Source organism: Pteropus vampyrus, unplaced genomic scaffold, assembly GCF_000151845.1.
Source record: "Pteropus vampyrus isolate Shadow unplaced genomic scaffold, Pvam_2.0 Scaffold367, whole genome shotgun sequence".
In the NCBI taxonomy this organism is placed as follows: Eukaryota; Metazoa; Chordata; class Mammalia; order Chiroptera; family Pteropodidae; genus Pteropus; species Pteropus vampyrus.
Genome location: NW_011889148.1, coordinates 769,290 through 795,083, shown reverse-complemented (window position 1 = coordinate 795,083; position 25,794 = coordinate 769,290). Strand labels below are relative to the sequence as shown.

General features: G+C 48.0%; 2 protein-coding genes across 2 annotated transcripts in view; both read right to left on the bottom strand.

The window, feature by feature from the left end:
* SERPINA10 (serpin family A member 10) overlaps positions 1-4,368 on the bottom strand; it is a 6,057-nt gene extending 1,689 nt beyond the window's left edge. Inside the window, exons 1-3 of the mRNA XM_011379606.1 lie at positions 3,650-4,368; positions 2,251-2,524; positions 402-552 (exon numbers count right to left, since the gene is read on the bottom strand). Of these exons, the coding sequence (XP_011377908.1) occupies positions 402-552; positions 2,251-2,524; positions 3,650-4,331 (1,107 nt within the window). The 5' untranslated portion in view covers positions 4,332-4,368. The remainder of the gene's footprint in view (positions 1-401; positions 553-2,250; positions 2,525-3,649) is intronic.
* Positions 4,369-13,965: 9,597 nt separating this feature from the next.
* On the bottom strand, positions 13,966-25,097 carry SERPINA6 (serpin family A member 6). The gene is made up of 4 exons (XM_011379605.1): positions 24,488-25,097; positions 19,117-19,387; positions 15,510-15,657; positions 13,966-14,151 (listed from the first exon to the last, which is right to left on the bottom strand). Exons 1-4 carry the CDS (start codon positions 25,095-25,097, stop codon positions 13,966-13,968), a joined length of 1,215 nt encoding a protein of 404 aa, XP_011377907.1.
* Positions 25,098-25,794: the final 697 nt, after the last annotated feature.

The following is a 25,794-nucleotide window of genomic DNA, read 5'->3' as shown; positions in this document are numbered from 1 at the left end:
AGGGCTATTATAGGAGGGAAATCCCACAAGTGGTGAGAAGTTGGCCAGATAACTTCCGGGGCTTTCTTTCGTCTTCAAAGTGGGGTGATTTCATGAACTTTGAAACGAATCTGGGAACCAATTCCATTCCTTTTCAGGGGTAAATTTCTCCTTGAGCATTTGAGAGAGAAGAGGGATGGCGACGCATAAGAGAAATTAAATCACTGGAACAAATGTTCTAACAGAGGAGCTCGAAATTCTTAAAACTCCGACCCGGGTGCTATTTCAAGTCTTTTGAATTTAAATGAAATTTTCTACAACTTGGTACTTTATCAATGTTAAAATGGCTTGCAAAAATATTTTTTGGTTTTAGTCCCATTTCATACTGGGGGTTTGGGTCCTCACGAAAAGTCCTGACTTACCTTAGATACTTTAAGATTTCTCGCAATAACTGAGATGTCACCCAGCTCAGCCCAGGGTAAGAAGATTCTTCTGATTCCCATCTGCTTAAGCAGGTCATGCATCTCATACTTCTGATCCAACTTGAACTTTGGAAAGAAAACTTCCATATTTCTGTGATACAAGTACATATAATGGTGAAAGGTAGACAAGAGCCTAAAAAAGATCTTTTTTTTTCCTTCCTCTAAGGTTATTTCCATTAATGAACCTGTCTCCCTCAGTTGACTGTATGTATAGTCCATTATTTTTAATGGTCTAGCTCAGGGGAAATAGTGCTGGCTTATAAATTCTCTCTCTCTCTCTCTCTCTCTCTCTCTCTCTCTCTCTCTCTCTCTCTTTGTCTCCATCCATCCATCATCATCATTATCTATCTATCTATCTATCTATCTATCTATCTATCTATCTATCTATATCATCTATCATCTATCTTTCTAATCTATCTATCACCATCTATCATCTACCGACCGACCTACCTACCTACCTAAATTCAGCTTCACTGAACTGGTTTTATTTCCCAGTCAATGATACGTTCTCTTTAGCGAAGAATAACATATTTTGTATCCATTTCCCTATGGCTTAAAAACAACTCAAACCAAATAGCTGCTTCAGGAAGTCTTCGCTTCTAGCAATCCTGCGGACTCCAGGATGATGTCGTATTCAATCTCTAGATTCTGCAGACCCCCAGAACTCCGGAGGGGAATGAAGAAAACTCTCAACCCCCTACTTATCTGTAGTCAGAGAAACTCTGGTATTATCTATTTTATATGTAAGTCGGAGTTCTTTGAAAATACCTTGGAAAGAAGAGTTCTGTGTCTCAAAAATAAAAAGCATGAAAACTAAAAGTGTACCATTAAATTTGTCTTAAAGAAGTCTCAATTTCTTAATTCGTTACGTGTAGCCAAAAATACCACTACTAATTTCACAGGGTCATTCAGAAGATGAAACGAAGTAATATATGTTACGTTCCCAGAACGGTATCTGGTGTATAGTGGGAGCTTAATATTTTTTCCTTTTGCTCACGTTATCCTCCTCCAGTCTTTCTCTGTCACCCCCATCCAGTCCATCCTAGTAGATCCAGGACCCCACTGCTGCTCATCACTCCCCTGCCCCGCCCCCTCACAGCCCAAGGGGCGGCACCCCGATCTGGATGCTTGGTGCCCCCCTGACTGGTCTCCTTCTTCCTCTCTCAGTCCCCTAGTTTCTTTGTCCACACAGGGGCCGTGTGGCTCTTTCAAACACAATTCAGACCAGGTTGCTCCTCTGCATGGAGCCCCCAGTGGCTTCCCATCTCCCTAAGGGAAAACCCAAGTCTTTCTCGGGGTGACTGGGCCCCTGCTTCTTCTCTGACCTCCGCTCCTCACTGTCCGCTTTGCTGTTCTTTGAACCCGCCAGGCACACTCCTGCCCCGGAACTGTCTCTCGCTTCTGCCTGTGCCACTTCCCATAGGGTTGTGCCTCACTTCTGGGGTTTTGCTTACCACCTGGTGTCCACCTGCACCCTGCCGGCGCTCCCCTTCCCGTCCCTACGCTGTGACTTGTCCTCCTTCACTAGAATGTAAGCTCCCTGAGGGCCCCATCGTGCATTTTTGCAGTGCTTGGCACAGGAGAATCGTAATCAGTGCTGGCCGAAGGAATGAACAAGCCAGGCACTGTGAGAGATGCTGGGATAGAGCCCAAAACGGGACAAATGCAGCCCCAGCCCTCAGGGAGCCCACAGCTCACCAAGGGAGACCGGCCACCAAACCACAAAATCGTGGTGAGGGCTTACAAAGGTGGGAGGCTGAGCTTGTGTAGGCAAGGGGCCTTGCTGTACCTGATTTTCATATTTCTCAGCCACGTGTCCACCAGCTCTGTGGTCAGGTAATCTTCGAGGGCAAGGTGGTCACCTATTTTCTCCATGAGGACCACCAGCATGGTGGCATTTCCTAGGTAGGGCAGTTTGAGGACATGGCAACGAAAATTCTTATCAAAGGTGGAGGTGAAGTTGCCGGCTCTGTACATCATGGGGACCTTAACTGTCTTGTATTTGTCCAGGTGGAAAGTGTCCATCTCAGTGAAAAGAGGGTCAAAAGGGGTCAGCCACCTCCCTGAACGGAAGAAGAGAACTTATTGTGACAACCGCCTTCCAAAAAAAGAGCATCATTCTTGCTAAAGTCATAGAGGGCAGGGCCAAACTAGGATGGGCAGTCCTTTATGGGGTTTGTTTTGACCAGGGCTCTGGCAGGCAAAATAAATTCCCCAAAGATCAGCCTTTCCCGGCCTCTTCCCTGGCCGGCAAAGCGTAGTACCATTCGCTGCTGGAATCACATGCAGTGGCGAAGAAGTGTCTCCTGACAGACCCCCTGCCCCCTCGTGGTCACTGCAGGCTAGAGGAGATCTCGTGCTCACGAGGGGCTCTCCGACCGCCCTGTGTCCAGTGCACGTGCCCACACAGCGATGGCACCCACCTGCTATCGCCACTTAGAGACTGGGGCCCTTGCTGACAAACTGCCACGCAATGCAGCGTTGGCCTCCGGCGTGCAGCAGCATGACTCACACTCAGACCTCTGTCCTGGGGGTGTGGCCTGGCCACCTGGAAGCATGTCCTCCTCCTGGACACTGCAAGTCCCTAGTTATCAGCTTCCTGCTATGGCGCCCACATGAGTCCACGGCCCATTAGAGCGGCGGGACGGAAAGGATCTGGGGTGAGTGTCAGGACCACCTCGTTGAGTGTGGCCTCTGCCATTCGTCATGTGGCCTTGAGCAAGCTAACCTCTCTGAGCGTCCCTTTCGTCCGTGTAGGAGGGGGGAGAGTCCCCATTTTTTTATAGTAAGAGACTTCGTCGCTTGCCCCAGGTCACAAAAGTAGAGAGCGAAGGAGGAGCAAAGATACAACCCTAAATCTCTCAGATCGTTTGCCTGTTTTTTTCAGTGACCCAGAAGATTCGCTGGGTCAGAGTGTCACAGAAGGAGAGAGCTGCGTAGAGGTGCCTGGAAAACTGTAAGTAAGGAGTCCAAGCACGCGGACCACCGGGGCAGGGGCATCGAATGAGCATGCCCAGCACCGCGCCTGGTACATGGTACGTGGTCAGTGCCTGTTTCTATGCATCTATTCGTGAAATCGGAAAACCTGCTCATAGAAGGTCACTGGGCATTAACCATAGGCTGGCCAAACAGACAGAAGGAAGAGACCGACGTAGAGGCTTTGGGAGAGCGGAACGTTATCAAAATACCTTTGAGCAAGATGTAGTCCACAAGAATTAATTTGGTGTCAGGATTAACCTCATCAAAGAGTTTGGGGATTTTCCCCTGCGTCTCTTTGTTAATGTAATGATTCATGAGCCCTTTGGCCTGTGAGGCATTGCGAAAATTCATAGTCACACACTCTGTATCGAAATACCTCTTGGATAAATTGAGGAAGGTCTCTTTGGCATCGAAATCCTCATGGACGAAGGCCAGACTGCCCTGGGTGAGGCCCAGCTCCCCGCTGCGGGAGAGGCGCTGTCTGAGATGCCGAAAGAGTGTGGGCAGGTGCTGGGGCCGCGTCTGGTTCAGGACCTGCAGGCGGAGCCCGCTTTCCAGCTGGGCTTTCGTCTGCCCTTTGGCCCCCAGCATCAGGGCTGCCATGGCCAAGGACAGGCCGAGCGGGGAGAAGACCACGTTGCCTTCATGCTTCATGGAGATCTTCCGCAGCAGGCTGAACCCCAAGTTGGAGGTGTCCTCAGAGAGCTGCTGGCCCCCGGCCTCCAGCCAGAGCTCATCCGCCTGTGCCTCAGTCTCGTTCCGGGCAGTGGGGGTCTGCAGAGTCTCCTGCCCTGCCTGGGCCTCTGGTGACCGGGGACCAGGGACCAGGCTGGGCACCAGCCAACCCTCGACCAGAAGGCAGGGGAGCAGGAGGCTCAGCACGGCCTTCATTGGGGCAGCTGTGGAGGCCGAAGGAGCACTTTTCTTCAGCGGCAAGCCTTCCTCGGTTGCAAAGAGGGCAGAGATTATTTTTCATGTCTAATACAGTGACTCCCGCCTGTGTCATGGCACCATCCTCCAGTCACCCTGCTTCTCTCCCAGGTGGGGTCCGGGGCTTGTCTCTGGGCTCATGCCATTGAGTCCCCTCGGAGAGAGCTGGAGCAAGGTGGGGTGGCATTTGTTCACCAGAGGGGACTCTTTCACAGAGCAAAACCTCCTCCACGTCCCATCCCCTGCCAGCCCTCGGGTGGCTCCTGGTCTCCTCCAATTTTCCCACTCCTTCCACTTCCTCCCAGAGGGGTGGGGACTAAAGAGGATGTGGCCTGTGCCCCAGCCCTAACTGGGTGTGGGTCAGAACAGGGCCCTGTTCACAAGGTCTTCACAGACCTTTCAATGATCTGCTTCATTCATTGCCCTTGATCGCTGGGCCCTACTGCAGCCCATCAGGCCGGGTTTTGGGGACTTGGATCTGGGGCACATTTAGCTGGGGGGTTAGAAGTTCCGGGTGGTGATCAGGAAAAGGGAAAATGCTGCGTTTGCCTGACTTTGTGGTCGAAAGTCTCCCTGCACCTCTCCTACCGCATGCCGCCCAGCCTGGGGCCCAGCTACCAGCTCCTTCTTGGTCTTCCTTCTCTACACCTGGAGCTCCCGGGAGAGAAATGGTGACTCGCCAGCTCGTCCCACACGCACGAGGCCTGGGCTAACCTCATCCGATCCTCACAGTAGCCTGTGAAGGGTGGCCTTGCTCTCCTCACCCCAGGTTATGTGGTGGAGCCAGCCTTCACACGGGCGGTGGGGCTCCAAACTCCACAGTCCTCACCGCTAGCCACCCTGGCCTTACCCCCCTCCCGGCTCCTGCTCCTGCTCGGACACCGAGCCTGGCTCCTGAGCACCTGCTCGTTTTCTGTCTGAACAAACGCCCAAGGGCTGGGCCGTGCCACTCCACTGTCTCCACACTCAGCTCCTGGTGTTCAGCTGGCAGCCCCAGAGCTGCTACCCAGAGGCTGCCTGTCACTGAGATTCATTTTCACTCTCTTCTGGGCCCACCGCCCAGAAGGGCCTGGGCGAGGTGGGACCACTCAGCCCCGTAGGCATCGGGACTAGTAGGCCGCAGGCCTCATGTCAGTTTCCATCAGCAGAGACCCTCATTCTGAACCAGGCCACCTGTAGCCAAATGTGGTGGCAGGGTGAAGTCCCAGGCCTCCTCTCCCTGATGGCAGGGGGCTGTGTCATCATCTGTGCCTGGTACCAAATGACACCTGGCCCCAGTACACTGCTCTTGCTTATGCTAAGAGGCTCTGTAGAATTCAGGGCCTCACTCCTCCCGCAGCCTGAGGTCGCTCCCTTACTCACAGAAACACTTCTGCTGTGTTTCCTAAATGTCCATGTTTGGAGAAGCCTGTCTGATTCTAAATGGCAAGTTTGCATTCAGTAGCTCACTCCAGTATTGGAAATGCTGGGTAAGTACCTCCTGCGTTGTCCAAACCCACCCTTCATTGCACAGGCATACCTTGGTGGGGTTTTCGTTTTTTTGTTTTTTTCTCTGGTTTTTTTGTCCTTCACAGATAATGCATTTTCATCAATACCGAGGTCAGACCCGGCATAAAGATTATGATTCACTGAAGGCTCAGGTGATGTTTAGCAATTTTTAGCAACAAAGTATTTTTAAGTTGTATATTATATTAGACATAATACTATTGCACACTTAATAGGCTATAGTATAGTGTAAACATAACTCTCATGTGTACTGGGAAACCAAAAAATTCATGTGACTTGCTTGGACTAGAGCCCCAATACCCCAGTCTCTCCGAGGTCTGCCTGTATGTATACAATGTTTAGTGCTACTTTGTAAATTAATAATTTAATCCCATGGCTAGGTGTTCCTGGGTTCAGAGTCACTTCTCTCTGTGACAGCTGTCAGGAAACAATCCCAGCACACCAGACAGGTGCACCCCCCTCTGGTTGCTAAGTCTTATCGTGCAGCTTCTTCCTCGGTCTGGAGTGACAGCCCAGGAATACACGGACAGTCCCACATATCCCCTAAGGTTGGTGTTCTGCTACCGAGCAGGACAGAGTGTGTGGGCAGGGGCGACCCTTAAGCACCAGGTGCCATAGAGCACGCCAAGGATGCATCATCCTAAATAGACCCCGAGTGGTAAGACGTCAATTGCTCTCTGCCCACTTCTCAGCCCTGAATGTATCTGGAGCAGCACCTCACACAGCCTTGGAAGTGGGGGGTTCACTCTCCTTGTCGGGAGGGGGCCTGGGAAGGAAGCCTGAACAGTGTGGCCTGCACAGTAATTTTGCGGGCATAAACTCTCGAGTCTTAAAAGCCTCACCATCTCGCCTCCTACCTGCGGAAGAAGCCCCCTGTGTCCACAGGACGCCACTTACCCCACCCCTGCCCTCTCCAGTCTAGCAGTGAGGGCTCAGCGCTGCCCAGACTCCCACCCTCTCACCTTGGAACCCATCCAGAGAGGATGAGGTTGTCTCTCTGATCCCTCGCTAGTTAGACATTGTGAAGGCCTCCCTTTAATCCGTGGGCTCTTACCAGTGAGCGGCCCCCAGGTGCCTGGGAAGGTCCTTCATTGAGTGCAAAGACGAGGTTAAGGTTTGCAGCGAAAGCCTGCAGCAAATATTTGCTATTCCAAAGTATGCCCCCATGGGAGTGTTACTGATTAACATCCTGCTCGGACATTGTGACATTTCTGCGAAAGAAAGACAGAGAGAGAGGCTTCCCTTATTCCCTAGCTGCTTTTCCAAGCCCGAATGTGACGGACAATCCTCCATGAGAGCTTCTGCTTCTCAATTCCAGCTCCTGGTGGGATGGAGTTGATCCAGGTGCTGAGTATCTCGTGGGAAGCAAGGCGATGGTGGATCCCACGAGGCCTCCTGAGTCCCCACCCCAGGGCTGGGCACTATGTGGGGGGCAGGGTGGGGAGGACTAAGACCTGCTCCCCCAACCTCCCCAGGAACTTTCAGTCCAGTGGGAAAGACAGACAGGAAAATCACTACTAGTAACACTAAGTTGTTTCAAGGTCAACTTACTACTTCACCAGACTCATGAGATTGAAATCCTCAAGTACCCAAAGTCAAGGTTGATAGAGACCCTTTAAGTCAAAAATTTCAGACCTATAAGACTCTCCTTTTTATAATATAAATATTTTATGTGTCCCTCATCTCTTTGAAGTGAAATTTATAGTTAATATGACGTACCCGCAAAATTTTTAAAAAGCAAAATACTACTTTAATGATAATATGGAGGGAGAAATAAAAGTAAATTATAAGAAAATGGCGTTTCTTTTACTATGCAAACACTCTGGCATAACCACGCTACAAGACATAGTGATGTCGTCAGATGCGGGGCCAGAGGGAGAATCTCTGGGCTGCACACCGTTGTGTTGGCCCTTCAGCATACAACTAGAATATACTACCAGCCATGTTTTCTGTAATGGCGAAGCATGTTTGGTAAAGATCCAAAAACAAAAACAAAAACAAAAAACACCCCCCACACAAATCCCCAACAGATCTAAATCTTCCTTTGATTGACGTGGTCATTGTCTTCATCAAAAATTCAGCAGGAATTAAAACCTTGGGGGAAAAACGGTGTTTTTATATGAAATAAAACACCCGTGGGACTGTGAAGGTCTAGGCTCAGCTATCTCATGCACAAGCTTTTCACCTAGATGAGCTTGATGTGGGACCTCTGAGTTGTGTGGGACCCCGGTCACTTCCTTGTGGTGGAGAGTCCTGAGCATTCCAGTATGTCTGGCATCTTCGACCCTCATTTGCTAAATGCCAGTAGCACTCCCCAAATGTTTGTGAAAATCAGAAGTGCCCCAACAAGTTTCCAGAATGTTCCTTGTGCAATGCCTGCTCTGTGGAGACACCCTCCCTTCAGAGGTCACAGAGTAGACAGCAAAGTTGGGCCTAGGCTTCTATGCTCAGACAGCACAGGAGCCAGTATGGCCTGCCTGTCCCCTGTGCCCTGCAGCTGAGGGGCAGAACCTCAGCCTGGGGTGGCAAGGCTGCTTCCTCAGGCTGGGGGCTTTGTTGGCTTTGCCAAATGCCTCAGAGGGCAGGAGTGTGAACACTGTGAGGCATGACAGTGGTCACTGGGGCTTCAGAAGTGACATAAAAGTCATCATGGTGCATTTGACTTTCTGGAAGGCTCTTAAAACTGCTGCCGTTCAGAAATGGATCTTTATAAGGAAGGCAGCAGAATGTACTGGAAAGAGCGTGAGGGTCTCCATCAGACATCTCTGGGCTCGAATCTCAAGTCTTTGAGATTCCTAGCTGCCGGACCTTGGGCATATAAACTAACCTCTCTGAGCTTGTGTTCCCCCTTGTAAAATGGCCAGAACTGAGCCTCTGGCTGATGAAAATCTCAGCAGCACCCAGGGAGCAGGAAGGCGATGGACAACATTGTTTCTAAGGTGGTGGGCATTGGTCCCTAGGAAGTGTGGCTCAGAAGATCTCCACCTTCATGGAGGACATGAGTGCTCCTCTGCTCCCAACAGGTCAAACTCAGTCCCTACCACTGTAGCGTGAGCTCTTTTGCCAGCTGCGTGACACGGATACAGCTCCTTAAGCTCCTTTGGCTTCCATTTTCTGATCTGTAGAATGGAGCTACCAAGGCTGAGCTGTTGGGACTGTCTTGAGGGTTAAGTGCGGTTGTGCCTGTAAAGAGCTTGGTGCCTGGTAGAAGTGCTAATGAATGGTATTGGGTGTGTAATTTTAGAGCCAGAATGAGCCTCCTAGGAAAGCCCAGACTCCCCATTTGAACGTTACAGAGGAGGAAATGCAGCCTCACACACATTAAGGCCTTTCCTGTGTGCTGGAGCCAGAGCAGAACCAGGCCATTTGACTTCCGGTTTGCCTTCGATTTCAGCCTATTACACGCAACTGTAGAGAAAGGTTGGGAAAGATCTGATGGGAAAGCCTTTGTGACAGGAGCAAACAGAGGAGACAGTGCAGTCCTTCCTGGAATTCCCGGCAGGCAGGAAGCACAAGGCTTCCGAAAGCCACCCCGCGGGGGCTTCTAAAGCAAGTCTGCCCTGGAACCTACTGGGCTAAATGTCTGAGAAAAACAACTAGAGCTAGTTATTGGCACAATCAGCTTCAGAAACAGAGGACCGCGGTTTGCTCTGGATTGATCAGATCAAGAGGAAAGCTTGCACAGGTAGACACGAACAAGCTTCCCAAACGCTTGCAATACGGCAACGCACGCGCACACGCATGCGCACGCACGCGCGCACGCGCGCACGCACAGGACGCGCGCGCGCGCGCACACAGACGCACGCACACAGACGCACGCGCAGAGGGCAAATGTCCCGCTGTTGGCCTTACCTGGCTCCCGTGACACCTACCGAGGTTGCAGATTGATCCGTTTTGACCCCAGTGCTGCAAAGCTGATGCTCTAGGCAAGTCCATTACTTCCAAGGCTGCCCTGAGTAGCCATGCTCAGGACAGTGGCCAGCGAGGTGGGGCTCACTTCTGGTTAACTAGGAGTTTATCTGGTTAACACCTGCAGTCTGCCTAGCCAGTAGATTAAAAACAAAGTTTTCCTTAGGATGGGATTTTTTTATTTGGTGGAGTCGAAAGAAACTGAATAGGAAATAAACTGAATAGGAGATACGTTTTCCTTGGAGGGTATAAACGTGTTCAGGGAGGCCAGTTAACTTGTTCAAGAACACAGCACTCTGGGTTTGAACGCAGACCCTTAGCTCCAAAGGCAGAGCTGTGTTTCCTAAACCTCTGACTTAACTGGCACAACCACCTGGTATGACAGCAGATTTTAACTAAGATGATCCTTCTACCCAGGAGGGACTCCAGCTCCTTAGTATAACATTTTGTAGGTGCTGGGATTTGAATGAGATCTCAAAGGGTTTAGGATCTAGGCAAGTAGAGGTGATGCCGGAAGGGGTAAATTCCCCCGGCCGAGCTGGGGGAGGATGACTCAAGCTCTGCCCTGAGAGAGAAAAGGGTTAGGTTATTTGCTGAGTGCAAGAAAAAATTCAAACGATAATCAAAGTTGGTGAAAAGGAAAGTAAGTTTATTAGAGAAGAGGTAACGCTCCATAGACATAGCGTGGTCTCCGCTCAGAGGCAGATAGTGCGTGAGCCTAAGAGAGACTCAGAGGGACAGAGACGATAGAGGGACACTGGTACAGTGAGGGAGACAGAATAAAGGCACTGAGAGGAACTCTGAGTGCTCAGGGAATTCAGTTGATATGTTCTTTGTTTCTGTGAGTTATAGTTTTAAGACTTTGTTAACGCACTTTCCTTGGATACGGGCACACAGTGAGGAAGGGGAAGAGGAGTGTGAAAACGTAACAATATGTAGCATGAAAGGCCTGCTGGAGGGTCTCAGCCTTTGATCCATAGGTTCCCCCTGTTTTTAGCCATAGGGAATGAATGATTTTATTTTGTGTAGGGGGCCACTCAACGACTCTGTTTTCCCTTCAGATGTGGGGAAATGGGTTGTTAGCAATCCCAGCATAAATTTTCCTTTGTTTTTCAGATTTCCTCTTTGGCCGTAGGGCTGATCTGCTCATGGCAGTTTCTTAATATAGCTTGATTTAACATTTTAGTTCCCTCGTCACCTCCCTACATTACTTCATTTTTCATTATGTTGACGTTTTGAAAAGTTGAGGCCAGCTATTTCATAAATTTTCTCAGCTTGGTTTGTTCTGCTGTATCCCATAATTAGTTTCAATTAGATTATACATTTTTGGCAGAAATATAAAAAACATTAGGACCTTTACAGAGTATCACATCCAGAGGCACCTCATGTCTGTTTGTCCCTAATTAGTAATGTTAATTTTAATGATGTGGTTAAGTTCATGTCCATTTCTCCAATATACAGCTATAATTTCTTTTTTAATAAGTGCTTTGTGGGGAGACACTTTGAAATAAATTTAAATATCTTGTTTTTTTTTTTTATCAAACTCCTCATGCCCCCAGATTTAGCATCTATTGAATAATTTTTCCTGAATCAGTTTTTAGTATGATAGTCTAAACCTATTATTTCTTTCATATTTATCAGTGTTATCAGTATGGATTCATGAACTCTTAATTTTATTCAATGCATTTTAATCCATTACTGTTTTTATTATGTACATGTACGTATGTATATTTATTTAGATGTTCAAATTGTCCCAGGTACATGTGTGTGTGTGTGTGTGTGTGTGGAATGTACTAGAAGCCATGAGTTTATACCTCCAGTTTACATCCTCCACTGAATTCTTCCTCGCTTTCTCCATTCCATATACGCATCTCTCTTCCTGCTCAATCCTACGTACCATATATAGTAGTCCCTCTCTGTCTGTGGGGGATATGTTCCAAGACCTCAGAAGTTGCCTGAAACAGTGGATAGTACCACACCCTATATATACTGTTTTTTCTTATACATAGCGATGATAAAGTTTAATTTATAAATTAGTAAGAAATTAACAATAATAACAAAAGAGAACAATTATATTGTAATAAAAGGTATGTGAATGTAGTCTTCCTCAAAATATCGTACTGTCCCCACCCTTCCATCTATGATGTTGTGGGGTGGTACGAGGCCTACGTGATGAGATGAAGTGAGGTGAAATTTTCCACTTAATTTTCGAACCGCGACTGGAAACTGTGGGAGGTGAAACTGAGGATAAGGGGGACTACTGTAAGGATTGTCACATTCGCTAGACTCATTCCATGACAAAAAACCAACCTGGAAAGAAGGTTTCTTGTTTATGGTGTGAGGAATCGGTCTAATTTTATCCTTTTTTTTAAATAAATGGCTACTCATTTGTCCCAATATCATTTATTTAAAAGTCCTTCTTGATCAAGTATTAAATTTCCATTTGTACTTGAGTTTATTTCCTAACATTCTAACCTATTTCAGCTGTCTGCCTGTCTATTAATATACCAGTACCACAGATTTAATTAAAGAATCTGTGTCCTGTGCTTTAATATCTAGTCGGGCTAGTCCCTCTCCTCCTCCCTCCCCCACCCTTCTCATCTTTTCCTTTTCAGGGTTTTCCTGGCTATTCCTGAATGTGTATTTTTCTATATGAACTTTGTTATCAACTTGCCTACCTATCCAGAAAAAAAATTGTTAGTATTGTTATTGGAATATCATTAAATTTGTCAAATTAACTTAGGGAAAACTGTTATCTAGATGACGTTGAGGCATCTTATTCAAGAAGAAAATCTTTCCATTTGTTCAAGTATAATTTTGCATCTTCAATATTCTATAATTTTCTAAAAATAGATTTTGCACATTTCTTGTTTATTTCTAAATACTGTTATCTTTTTGGCTGTTATTAGGTTTTCGCATGTTAACTTTATATCCTGATACCATGCTGAATTCTCTCATTGTTTGAGTTTGTTTTATCATTGATTTGCTGGAGTTATGCAGGTGTATTATATGTTATTCGCAATTAGACATAGTTTTACTTCTTTTTTTCTAATTCTATGCCTCTGCTTTCTCCTGTCTAATTGCATTATCTAATACCCCCTGGACATTGTAAAATGGTAGTAGATATAATCTGGAAATGCATTTAGTATTTTCTTACTAAGATGATGGCTTTAGGAGTCAGGTTTATGTATATATGAAAGGTATAAATACTGTATTTAAGGCAGTATCCTTTGATCCTTATTTTTCTATGTGTCCTATCCATCCATTTATCATTATCTAATCTAATCTGATCTAATCTAATCTATCCGTCCCTGCCTGTTGTTCCATCTGGTTTCTTCATTTCGTTTAATGCTTTTTGCCCTTAACCTGGAGGGGGAGTCCTCTTTCTCATGCAGTGTCACTCTAGCGCCCTCTACTGACAAAGTTTAGCATCATGGCCTGCTGACAAGGCAAAAATAAAAGGTTCTCATCCATTTTTGCAGAGCGGCAATGAAGGGAGGATTTGGAGCTGAGAAGCAAAAATCGATAAGTGTTTTGAAGCTATTTAAAAAATAGTTTACATTTACCGACATATTTACCCTTTCCGGTGCTTTTCATTCTTGCCCGTAGTTCCACCTTTCCATCTGGAATCATCTTGTTTCTGCCTAAAGAATTACTTAAAAGATTTCTTTAGTGCAGATGATAAACTCTTAGCTTTTGTTTGTCTGAAAGAAAAATCTTTATTTTTTATTTTTGAAGATTTGTTTTTGCTTTTTTGTTTGTTTGTTTTCGGAAGGTACGGTGACATTTTCCCTTTACCACTTTAAAGATGTCTTTCTGTTGTGTTTTTGGCTTACATGATTTCTTCTTTTGTAAGTTTTTATTTAGAAATAATTTCAAACATACAAACATTTCCCAAAATAATAATGTTTCCATATGCCCTTCGCCCAGCTTGTCCATATTACAGAACCATAGTACACAATGATCGAAACTAGAAAATTACATTGATACGGATATTATTCAGATTTTGTGTTGTTCTTCCTTAATTCTTCAACAAACTGTTACCAGTCGCAGTGGTGATTACTTGTTACAGAGGAGAACCTGGAGAAGACTAGGGGAGCCTTATACCCCCCAGATCTTTTCTGTGGGGTCCCTGGTGCCCAAAGTCAGATGGTGCTGTGCCTCCTGGGAGGGCAGACCCTTAGGTCAGATTCATAGCCTTGACCAGGAAGAGGCTGCTCCACGTGAATTCGTCAAAGATCATGATGATGAAGGGCCGGTTGAAGTGGATGGTGAGAGGCTCAGACTCCACCTTTAGGCTGACTCCAGTGGGGGCAGCTTCCTGCACGCCCTGCTCATCGAGTTGCAGCATGGCTTTGTGGACCACCTGTTGGGATGGACCGAAGGTCAGGCACCAGCTGTGCGTTGGGCACTTTCCACGCCTCGTTGCTTGGGCTCCTCCCATGCTCAGTTCTATGGATGATGAACCTGAGGCTCAGAGGTCACTTGCGGGCTCCTCATCTAAATGGCAGCCCCCAGGACTGGAGCCGAGGTCTGCCCACCTCCAGAACCTGGGCCACACCTAGACTTCCTCCTTAGGAAGCGTGCAGGTGGGCCCACCACATGGAGGTTAGGGTCTCTTGGTGTGAACTGGACCTTATCGGGTCATGGGCTGGTAGAGGAAGCCCTCGCCCCCTTTCTACTTCGCTAATTAAATACTAGGGTTCAATTTATGCAGAGTGCTTGTGCCCACTCTGTACGACAAAGGCGGTCTCCATGCTGAAACATCCCTTGGAATCAAAATTAGTAGGAATTCTGAAATTGGCAAAATGTTTGAGTAGCTCATATCAAAAGCATCCCGGGGATCAGAAGTGGCTAATGAACTGCATTCTATGGTTAATAACCACTCTCATTCCAGTAAGGAACTGGAGGCTCCAGAGTGGCTCTGGATGTGGGCACACATCGCTAGGAAGGAGCCAAGCTGTGCTAGGAACCCCTGTGGTGTGTTTTGGGAAATGAGGTTTTGAGTGGAACAGACCCTGGGTCAAATCCCAGGCTGTTATTCACTTGCTCTGTAGCTGTGGTGGGCTATTTACCCTCCCCAAGCCAGAGATTGCTCCTCTGAGCAATGCGGATAATACCCACCATAAAAGGAGGTGGCTGTTAGACTCGGTCCTTCACACACCATTATGAATTTTTCCTGCTCCTTCTTTTGTTTTGTCACCCACAGGACTGTAAAGTCCTGTGAGGGCAGGGCCACGTCTAAGCAATGAAGACATATCCAGTGCCTAACGCAGTTTGGGGCACATTGTAGATGTTCAGTAAATGTTTTCTGAATGAATAGATGAATGGATGGATGAACAACAGAACATAAAGCTGAAGGATGAAGATAATGAATGTAACTGGGCAGAAGGTTCAGTGTGATCTCCTCCAGACATTTCCCATTTTCCCTGTTCCTTTTTGCTGGGGGTGTGTTTTGCACAGTGTCCCCTCTGTGTGTCCTGGTGGAATAAGTAGACGCCCAGGCCGTGGTCCTCCCTCGTCACTCGCTTCCTGTGTGATCTTGGGGACAGCACTTTTCTTGCTGAACCCCTACTCTGTTCGTTGCAAAATAGAGGCTTGGACGAAGCTTGGAGCTCTCAACCTGGGGCCTAGAGGCCTACTCATAAGTGGATTCCATGTTGCTTATTATTTGTATAATAATAAATACATTGGGGGAGAATGATAGGATCCAGAGACACTTACCTTTGACAACTTCAGCTGGGACTCTTGGGTGATGCCTGAGAAATTCGCCTGCTGGGTGAGCAAGTCTGCAATACCCATGTCCTCCAGGAGGCTCCCGAGGTCATAGGCTTCAGAGATGGAGACCTTTGGGATGTACAGGTCCACCTGTCTGCTCGGGGGGAAGCGGATGGGGTTAGACTGTCCCGGGGCCTGGCCAGCCAGCCAGACTCTTGTTTCCTCTGTGATGGCTCCAGACCCTGGTTCCCAGCTGGACACACTCTTTGGGGCAGGGGAAGGGACAAGGACAGGGCAGGATATGCCTCTTCCTTTACCACATGGGCAGCTTCCTCTCTGGGCCTCTGAATTGGAAAGTTTTCAGCTCTTTGAGCTGATTCCACCTGCAATACAGCTGGACCACTGGGTTGTGGACAAACGGGTATCTAAAGAAGTCCTTGTGCCCCACATCACCCCTGGCAGATGCGGAGGAGTGGAGGGGGCCCCTGGCTGGGAGCAAGCGTCTTGGCCCCAGCCGTGCCACTAATGCTCGGTGGCATAGGCACGGCCTGCCCCTCTCCGTGCTTGTCCGCATCCACACAGCAAGGCAGCATAGGGCCACTAGGGCCTCTGTTAGGGCTTGTCTGTGCCAAAGCCCTCAGATAGATTCTGCAGGAATTCGATGACTGGCCTGCAGTTTCCACTGGATAAAGCAGGTGAGGTTTCTAGAAAGTAAGAGGAACCGTGCTGGGAATGGAGTGCGTACGTACCGAAAGCTTTTTGCATATCAAGACATTAATTTCATTTAAAAATTTCTTCCTTTTCCTTCTCTCTAGAGGGAGAGACGATGTCTGAAACTCTGAGGCAGAGGGCCGTCGGCGAAAGGGCGCGAGGCCTTCTCTGCACTGAGCAGCCCTGGGGAGGGCTGGAGCGCAAGCAGCCGAGACGCACTTATAATTATTCAAGGGGAACGGAGGTGGAATCACAGGTGAGCCTGACGTGGAATCCTCCTCTCGATGGGGAAATAGGAGCAGAAAATAAAGGAGACGGGCCTGCACTAAGCACCTGGCGGGCCGGGGTCCCCTTCTCTGTCTCATCTAGTCCGCACGTGCTCACGCAAGCCTAGCTCGTCAGGATCACCGTCAGTGTCCAGACCGAGAGACCGAAACTCAGGGGAGACCGAGGGATCCCTCCAAGGTCACGCCCCTGGGAGCAGCAGGGACGTGAAGAGCCCAGGACTAATCCTCACCCTGGGCGAGCCACCGGCACCACGCAGCGCAAGGGGACGGGAGGAGGGGGGGAGGGCGGACGCTCTGTGAGTGGGGCCCAGAGGCCTCCTGTGGCAGAGGGGCACAAGCTGGACCCTAAGGACGCAGGCTCGGGTGCACTGGACAGCATGGCATGGAGATGCCGAGGGGAGAGATGGGAGAAGAGGTGACAGGCATGGAGGTGAGGGACCCTAGGGTCTCTTCTGGCACTCGGTGGACATCATTTGGATTGAACAGAGAATCGATGCTCAATCACACATGAGGGCTGATAGTGTAAAATTTTACCTTGGATGTTTATTTTTAAAAAATATTTTGAGAAAATAGCATGTGTTATTGATTAATGGTAAGTTAGAGAAATTTAGTGAAGAGATTATTTTGATATAAAGGGAAAGATTATCTGCCTCATTTGCAACACACTAGGGTCCAGGATTTGTTAGAATCTTGGTGTATTCATTATCAGCACCTGCTGGCTGTGCACCTGGATTATAGGTTCCCTTCGCGGGGGGCGGGGTGAGGTGGGGTGAGACAGGTGAAATGGTGAAGAGCCGGCAAATGGACCCCTACCATCACCCACACACAAGCTCACATGTACCCCTTCCCTCCCCTCCCCCACTCGCACATACTCAAGGACAGGTATGTCTGGTTCCAGGACTCCAAGAGTGCCATCTGTGTCCCCACATAGCCGTAGGAGATCCCCCTGAATCGCAGAGCTGACCACACCCCTCTTCCCTGCAGGGGTGAGGTCAAACTCCCAGGCACCTCCACTCTACTCACCTGCTGGATTAACCCCTCCAGAAAGACCAGCACTGAGTAGTGGAGGGTGTCATTCGAAGTAAAAATAACTCGAAACCATAGAGCTCAAAACCGACATATATAATAAAGTAGAAGAGCTTCTTTCTAGATTTTTCTGTCCGTAAATTATTGGGTTGCCAAGTTCCTTTGAGCAGATGTTTTCTCATTCTTTGCTGCTGCTGCCCGGCCCTGCCGGAGCCCCGGGCACTGCCTCCCTGGCATGGCCGGTGCCACTCCCTCTCCTGCCCGCTGGCTGAACTTCAGCTTGGGCTTACTGCACAGTTCAAAGCCAAAGCAATCTGCTCTGGAGCCCCTTCCCTGACTCCTGGGCACGAGTGGGGCACCCCATCCCGCCCCCGCGTTTTACACGTCTCCTTCCCTCTCTCGCTCTGACAGTGCTCATGTCCTTGTGCCACTGTTAATTCCAGCAGAATCTGCTTCTGCTCTGAAGTGCATGTCTTTGATGTCTGTATTTTGTCTTATTCACCATTCCATCCCTTCTGCTTAGCCTCGAGCGTGGCACACAGCAGATGCTTCCATTTATATTAAGTGAATGAATGAATGAATGAGTGAAAGAAACGGCACCTATTCCATGAGCCTTCCTGAGCTACTCTGGTTCCAAGTGGCTCCCTCCCCTGCATCCCCTTCGCCCTGAGTCTGCACCACCCTACCCACCAGCAGGTCCCACATTGGTGGGCGTTATTCTGATGGCTCCTGTACAGACAGAACTCGAATCTCCCAGGAGTGAGGACCATGTTCAAGAACATCTGCTCCCACCTCCTTTAAGGAGAGGATCGGGGCTGGGCATCTGCTCGATCGTAATTTTGATTGTCCTCTAGCTCAGAGGTGCCTGGGGGGAAATAAATCCATGTTTTTATTCATTCACTCATTCATTCATTCGTTTGTTCATTCATTCATTGCTGGGCCAACACTCCCTGAGTGTGCACTCTGAGACTGCCCCTTGCTTGGGCCTGAGATTCATTGGCTGGTTCTCCTGACCACTGACCCATCAGCTTGGACGCTCCTTACTCTTTTTTTCCTTATTCATTTATTACCTACCTATGTCCTTATTTTCTTACTAATTTACTGGTTAACTGAAGAAGAGTTAGATCCTCTGAGTGATTTGAGAACCATTCATAGGCTTTGTGTTGGTTCCATGATGGATGTAGTAGTCATTTTCATGATATTTTTTAAGGTAGTCTCTTGACAATCTTTTGCAGTGCTTGGTTTCAGGTAAGGAAGATAATAATATCGGTAAGTAGGGGGCTGGGTGGTCGGTGCACTCAGTTTGAGAAAACAATGCAAAACTGTGATAATACAGAGTGTGGCTATTAACTTCTCAGGGAAGAGGGACCCCACTTTGTGGAATGCCCCAAAGTATCTCATTGCCAATCGATAGATGAATAAATAAATGTGACTTCTAGGTCAGAGACCCTCATGGCCTTTGGGAACCCAGCAGACAGAAAAACAATGAGCCCGGAAGGCAGATGCCCAGGTGCACCCCCTTTTCTACCTTCCCACTTTCTGGGAACATGTCCACTGCAGTGGTCAACACGGTTGGCTAGAGGGCTTACCTGCTAGTCAGGGAGTCGGACCACCTCTGGATGGTGTCCCGGCTCAGCGCAGTGACGACCGCGTCCATCTCCCCCGCGTTCGGGAGGACGAAGAAGACGGTGCTGTTGCCCACGTAGTCCAGCTGCACCAGCTGGCAGGGGAGCAGCTGGTCCTTAAAGTACTTGATCTCCCTCGACTGGAACATCATGGGCACTTGGACCAGGGTGGTCTCGTTCACGTAGAAGTTCTCCTCCCTGGTGCTCCCCTGGTCGAAGGGGTGTGCCCACATGCCTGCGAGAGCGGGGAGCGGAGGGCGGGAGACAGGTCTGTGAGAGCAGGAGCTTAGGTGGCAGCAGAGTGCCGAGGGAGACCACTAAGCAGGTGAGCAGCTCTCCTCACCCTGGAAGGTCCCCACCAGGGCCTCGAGCTTTTCTTGGTAAGATGTGTAATTCTCAGAGGCTTAAAGCCCGTTCCATCCTCTAGTCCTTGGCATGGATCGAGGATTAGTTCTATTTCTGGGACTGGCCCCTACAAATGGAAGGAGGGCATGAACGAGAGGATGCTGGCCTTAGGCATCGGAGTAGGATTCAGTAAACCAGACTGCCTCGTTGCCCCTGCCCCTGAGTGGATCCTGGAGTGGGGGGCTCCAGAAGTGGTGCTGGATCTTAGCCTATGAATTCAAGGTCGGGGTGGGGGGAGGTTTGGAGGAATGGACCATCCATTCCATCCGCACCCCTCGATGTCCTGGCCACAGAAGCCCAGCAGGCAGCCTGGCTGCCCAGTCGACTGCACCCATTCCCCTGTGGGAGGTTCCTGACCTGCCTCATAGCCCAAGGGCTACACTACTTTTCCTGGAAGCAGAGCCAGGGGAGAAGATTCCTTCAAGGTCACAGGCTCCCACCCTCAGCTGGACTCAAATTCCCTTCACCATGTTCCACAACATCATCACAGCCTGTTTGCTCTCCTTGTGTTGGGGAACTCATCACCTTCACAGATGGAACTTTCCACTGCTGGTCAGAACCAAAGCCTGCCCGATTGTAACGCCTGCCTGCTGAGCCTCTTTGGCCCTTCTGAGCTTATTCCAAACGAGTCTGGGTCTCCTTGCAGGTGGCAGACCTTTGGATATTTAAAGACACGGGTTGAATTTCACCAGGGCTCTAGGTTAAGTCTCCCAGGGTCTGGAGATGACCGAGGACCCTGAGTCTAATGGGTCCCAGGTGTGCTGGCTGCCCTTGCCCTCAAGCCCAGAAGCCCTTGCAAAGTCAGTGTTTCCCAGCTGAGGCTGCCTGAAGGCGGCCAGAGCACAGCTCAGGCAGAGCCTTCTCCATCCCTCTGCCTTCGGGATCAATGGATTGTGAAGCCAGAACTCTCGGTTCTGAGCTGGCCTATAGGCTACTAATGGACACGACAGGGAGAGGCTGGGAGATGTAGGGGAAGGAGCTGCGGATGCAGAACCTGGAGACCCGCGGTATGTCTGGTCCTTCCCTACGGACTGAGTGTGAACTCAGGCCTGTCTTTCTCACAGCAGATGAGATACTTTGACGATTCTCAAACCATCCTCCGAAGAATGTCTGGGGTCCTCGGAGCCGAAGGGGCTGGACCAATTCACAGTAAAAAGGTGGGTTAAATATTTTTTCCCGTTAGGTTTTCATCTTGAAAAGTTTGCTTTTTCCTGAATATTTCTTTTGTAGAAGCAAGCATAATGTATTCAGTTTGGCATAAAACAACATACAGAAGGAGGTCTAACCTCTACTTTAAGGGATTTCTTCTTGAAAATTCTTGGGCCAGGAGAACTCATGGTAGAGAAGCTTAAGAACTTATTGGGAATCACAGAGATCAAGGATGATTCCCTCTAGAAAATCTTTTAACAGTATTTTTAATGTTTTCCAAAAAAGAGCTGTCGAGATCGTTCATTAAATAAGCAACACGCAAGGGACACTTACGTGCCCTAAGTTAGTGATGACAGCTGTGCCTCTCTTCATTTCCGTTTATTATTCTGGCTTGCTGGCAATATTTCAGGGTGTTCCCCAGCTCAAACAGGGGCTTGCCAACTAGTTCTGCTGCATCACAGAAAATCTGTGCACAATAAGGCAGCCTACACCCTTATCAATGTCTAGTCCTGCATTCAGATGTTCACAATCTCCCTGATTTTATCACCAGGAATTACTGTTTCCCATCAACTCAGCCACACTGTGGTCGTGAGGATGCTGGGAACTGAGAGAGGGAAGCCCTGTGCCGAACGATGCTGTGTCAGCACCTGTCCCACCAGCCCAAGCTCAGGAGGACTCTTCCTGTAGTTGGGTTTGCTGGGCTTTTCTTCCAAGGTTATGTTGCCCAAACCTCTGTGCAATAACTATTGAGTTCCTTCCACATGCCAGCCACTATGCAAAGGCACTGGGGCCACCAAAGAGATGAGACTACCATGCACAAGAGTGCAGGTCTAGTGCGAGAGGCAGCCTGTGGAATTTGTGGGAGCACCCAGAAACATTTTGGGGCAAACATTCCCAGACTCCTTGGCCCTTCCACTGTCAGTTGTAAAGGATGCTGCCTTTTGTATGGAACCGCAAAAGACCCTGAATAGCCAGAGCAATCTTGAGAAAGAAGAACAAAGCTGGAGGCGTAACACTTCCTGATGTCAAACTATATTATAAAGCTGTGGTAATCAAAACAGTATGGTGCTGGCATAAAAACAGATACATAGACCAGTGGAACAAAATTGAAAGCCCTCACACATATGGCCAACTGATATTTGACAAGGGAGCCATTGACAAGATCAGTCAATGGAGGAAGGATAATCTCTTCAATAAATGGTGTTGGAAAAACTAGATATTTACATGCAGAACAAAACAAAATTGGACACCTACATTACACCTCTTGACAAATTAACTCAAAGTAGATTAAAGACTTAAAAATAAGACTCAAGCCATAAAACTAGGAGAAAACATAGGAAAAACGCTTCTTGACATTGGTCTATGTGATGATTTTTTTTGATACCAAAAGCACAGCAACCAAAGGAAAAATAAAGAAGTGAGATCACATCAAACTTAAAAACTTCTGCACAGCAAAAGATGATGATCAACAAAATGAAAAGGCAACCTATAGAAAGGAAGTAAATATCTGTAAAGCATGTATTTGATGAGGAGTTAACATCTAAAATGTACAAGGAGTTCATACTAAGTAGCAAAAAACCAATCCAATTAAAAAACAGGCAGGGACCTGAATAGGCATTTTTTTTCAAAGAAGATTTTCAAATGGCCAACAGGTACATGAAGATGTGCTCAACATCACTAATCATCAGGAGAATGCAAATCAAAAGCACAACGAGATGCCACCTCACACCTGTTAGAATGCTACTGAAAAAAAAGACGAGATAACAGTTGTTGGTAAGGATGGGAGAAAAGGGGGCCCTCGTGCACTGTTGGTGGAAGTGTAAATTGATACAGACACTATGGAAAACAGTGTGGAGATTCTTCAAAAAATTAAAAATGGAACTACCATGTGATCCAGTAATCACACTTCTAGGTATATATCCGGAGATGATGAAACCACTGTCTCAGAGGTATCTGCACTACCGTGTTCATCGAAACATTATTCGCAATAGCCAAGACATGAAAGCAACCTAAGGGTCCATTAACAGATGAATGGATGAAGAAAATGTGTGTGTGTGTGTGTGTGTGCGCGCGTGCGTGCGTGCGTGCGTGCGTGTGTGCACATGAGGGAACCAAAGGAAGCTTCATGGAGGAGGTGACTTTTGAGCCAAGATTTGAAAGGTGGGAAGAAGTTTTAGGTAGTTGAACAAGTTGAGGGGTGCTCAGGGGACCGAAAGGGCATGGGTTTTGTGGTAGGAAGAACACCCCCACCCCCGCCAGATATGTCCGTGTCCTGTGAATATGTTATGTTAATTAAGAGGAAATTAAGATTGCTCATTGACTGACTTTGAGACGAGGAGATTATTCTGGATTATCTAGGCAGGCCTAGATAATGTGATCACAAGGGTCCTTAAAAGTGGAAGAGGAAGGCCGGGGGGCGGGGGGTGGTATCACAGTGAGGAAGGAGATGTGATGACAGAAGCAGATGTTGGAGTGGCTTATCACTGGCTTTAGAAAGGAATGGGGCCCATGAACCAAGGAATGCAGGTGGCTTCTAGAAGCTGGAAAAGGCCAGGGACAAATTCTTCCTTAGAGCCTTAGACCTCCAGAAGGAGCATGCCTTGTTAACCCAGTGTGATGCATTATGGACATCTGACCTCCAGAACTGTAACATAATAAATTTCAATTGTTTTACGCCACTAAGTTTGCAGTAATTTGTTACAGCAGTGATAGGGAACTCATACCGGCTTCTGTGGGGACAGCCGTGCTCAAGGATGTGAAGAGAATTCAGCTTGGTCAGATACTCTGTATGTGTGAGAGAGAGGGAGGAAGAGAGAGAGAAAAAAAGAGAGAGGGGAGGGGAGGGAGGGAGGAGGCTGGAGAGGACAGAGGAGCAGATGACTCTGGGCCGGGGTTCCTTAACCTTGGGACTGTAGCCATTCGGGGCAGATATCATTGTAGGGGCCGACCTGGGCATTGTAGGGTGTTTATTAGCATCCCTGGCCTCTAATCAATAGATGCCAGTAGCACTTCCCACCCCATCCCTAGTTATGACAACCAAAAATATCTCTAGACATTGCCAAATGTCCCTGAGGATAGGTAGGGGTTGAAAACTAAGGAGTTTCGATTTTATTCTTAAGGGCCACATATCCCTAAATTTCTAATCATTAAAATGATTAGGGGAGGGTGCCTTTTTAAACATAGAAATTCTAGGACTTTCCTGAGGAGGTTTTGCTTTCGTAGGTGTAGTGTGGGATTTTAAATCTATAATTTTAACAAGTCTCCCTGGTGATTTTTATGAACAGGCACTTTAGAAAACCTGTTCCAAACGGGCGAGGAAGAACTGAAATTTGGCATGGGTGGGACCTGGTCGGAGCTGGCTGTGAGTGCTCGGGAAATCTGTAGACGAGAGCTTAGGGGCAGCCTCAGACTTCCTGAGGTCTGTCTGCTTCTGGCTGGATCTCCGGTTCTTGGCCCAGTGCCTCTCTCACAGCCAGGACTCAGCCACTGTTTGTAGACTGTGAGGCAGCCAGACTGTTCAGGGTTCTATGTTTGGGCCTCAAACCAACCTGTAAAAACTCAAGCAAGTCACGCCACTATTCTGGTTGTCATTTTGATCTTTTGTGAGATTATATAATTACAACTTCCTAATAGGATTATGGTGAAGAGGGAGACTCACAGATGTGCATGTACTTTGTAAAGTGAAAGCTTTTGCCTAAGAGTGCGCCCTGGGTTTTGGTAGCTGTTATCATTCTTGGCAATAATAGATGGGGTCTTGTCAGAATGGGATGGGTAGGGGTACCTTTGAAGAAGATGTAGTTGACCAGGATAAGTGTGGCTGGGCTATCCAGCTCCAAGAACGAATCCATGATTTTCCCCTGCGTCTTATTCTTGATGTACTCATGGATTTGTCTGTTGGCTCTGGCCCAGTCCTGGAAATCTGTAGCCAAGGTGTCCAACTCATAGTAATGTTTGGTGTCTGCTGAGAACGACTCCAGAAGCTCTAGGCTCCGGTTGAGGAACACGGTGTTGCCCATGATCATTTCCAAGGTGTCATCTGACTTGCTGAGGAGGTGGTGGAGTTTCCGGAAGCCCTGGTGGATCTTGGCCTCTGGTGTCTCAGTGAGGTTGAAGCCCAGGCCCTGGAGAAGCTGGGCCCGAGTGTGGCCGCGGGCACCCAGGGACAGCATAGCCAAGGCCATGGAAATGCTCACAGGGGAGATGAAGACATTCTTGCCAGGAGCTGAGGCCACTAGGTGCTTGTACAGGTCGAAGGCAAAGTCAACATTGCTTGGAGCCAAGTCCCGGTGGTAGCTTCTCATGCTCACGTTGACATTGGGGTCCTCAGCCTGGACAGTCCAGAGGCCACTGCAGGACAGCCAGAGGAGACAGGTGTAGAAGGTGAGCAGCATCGCTCAGGATGGCTGGGCTCTGCAAAATTAGAAATGCTCGTTAGATGATATGGAGTCTCCAAGGCAGTGGGGCAGATGACCCCACTGAAGATCCCATTCAGGCCCCATTTCCTTCTTCTACATTGGCTGTGTGACCAGTCAGGACTCTGGGACTCAATTCCCTTCTCTGAAAGTATGATTTCTATCTGCCATGATTTACCGAGTATCTACCAGGTGCCCAACACTGACCTAGGTGTTTTGCCTGTATTTTCTCCTAACCTTCACCAACAAGCTAATAAAGTAGATAATTATTTTTATTTTAGGTAGGCAGAAACAGATGCTTGGAAAGGTTAAATAGCCACCCAATTGATATATTCAAAGTACTAAAAGAAAAACACTGTCAACCAAGAATTCTCAGCTCTGGCAAGAGTGTCCTTCAAAAATGAGGGCGAAATTAAGACATTCCCAGATAAACAAAAGGTGTGGGAGTTTATTACCACTAGATCTGTCCTGCAAGAAATGCTAAAGAGAGTCCTTCTGATTGAAATTAAAGGACACTAGAGAGTAAATAGGATCTATATAAGGAAATAAAGATCTCTGGTAAAGGTAAATATATGAGCAATTATAAAAACTAGTATTATTGTAATTTTGGTTTGTAACTTTATTTTCTATGTGATTTAAAAGACTAATGCATAAAAAGCAATTATTCATGTTTTTG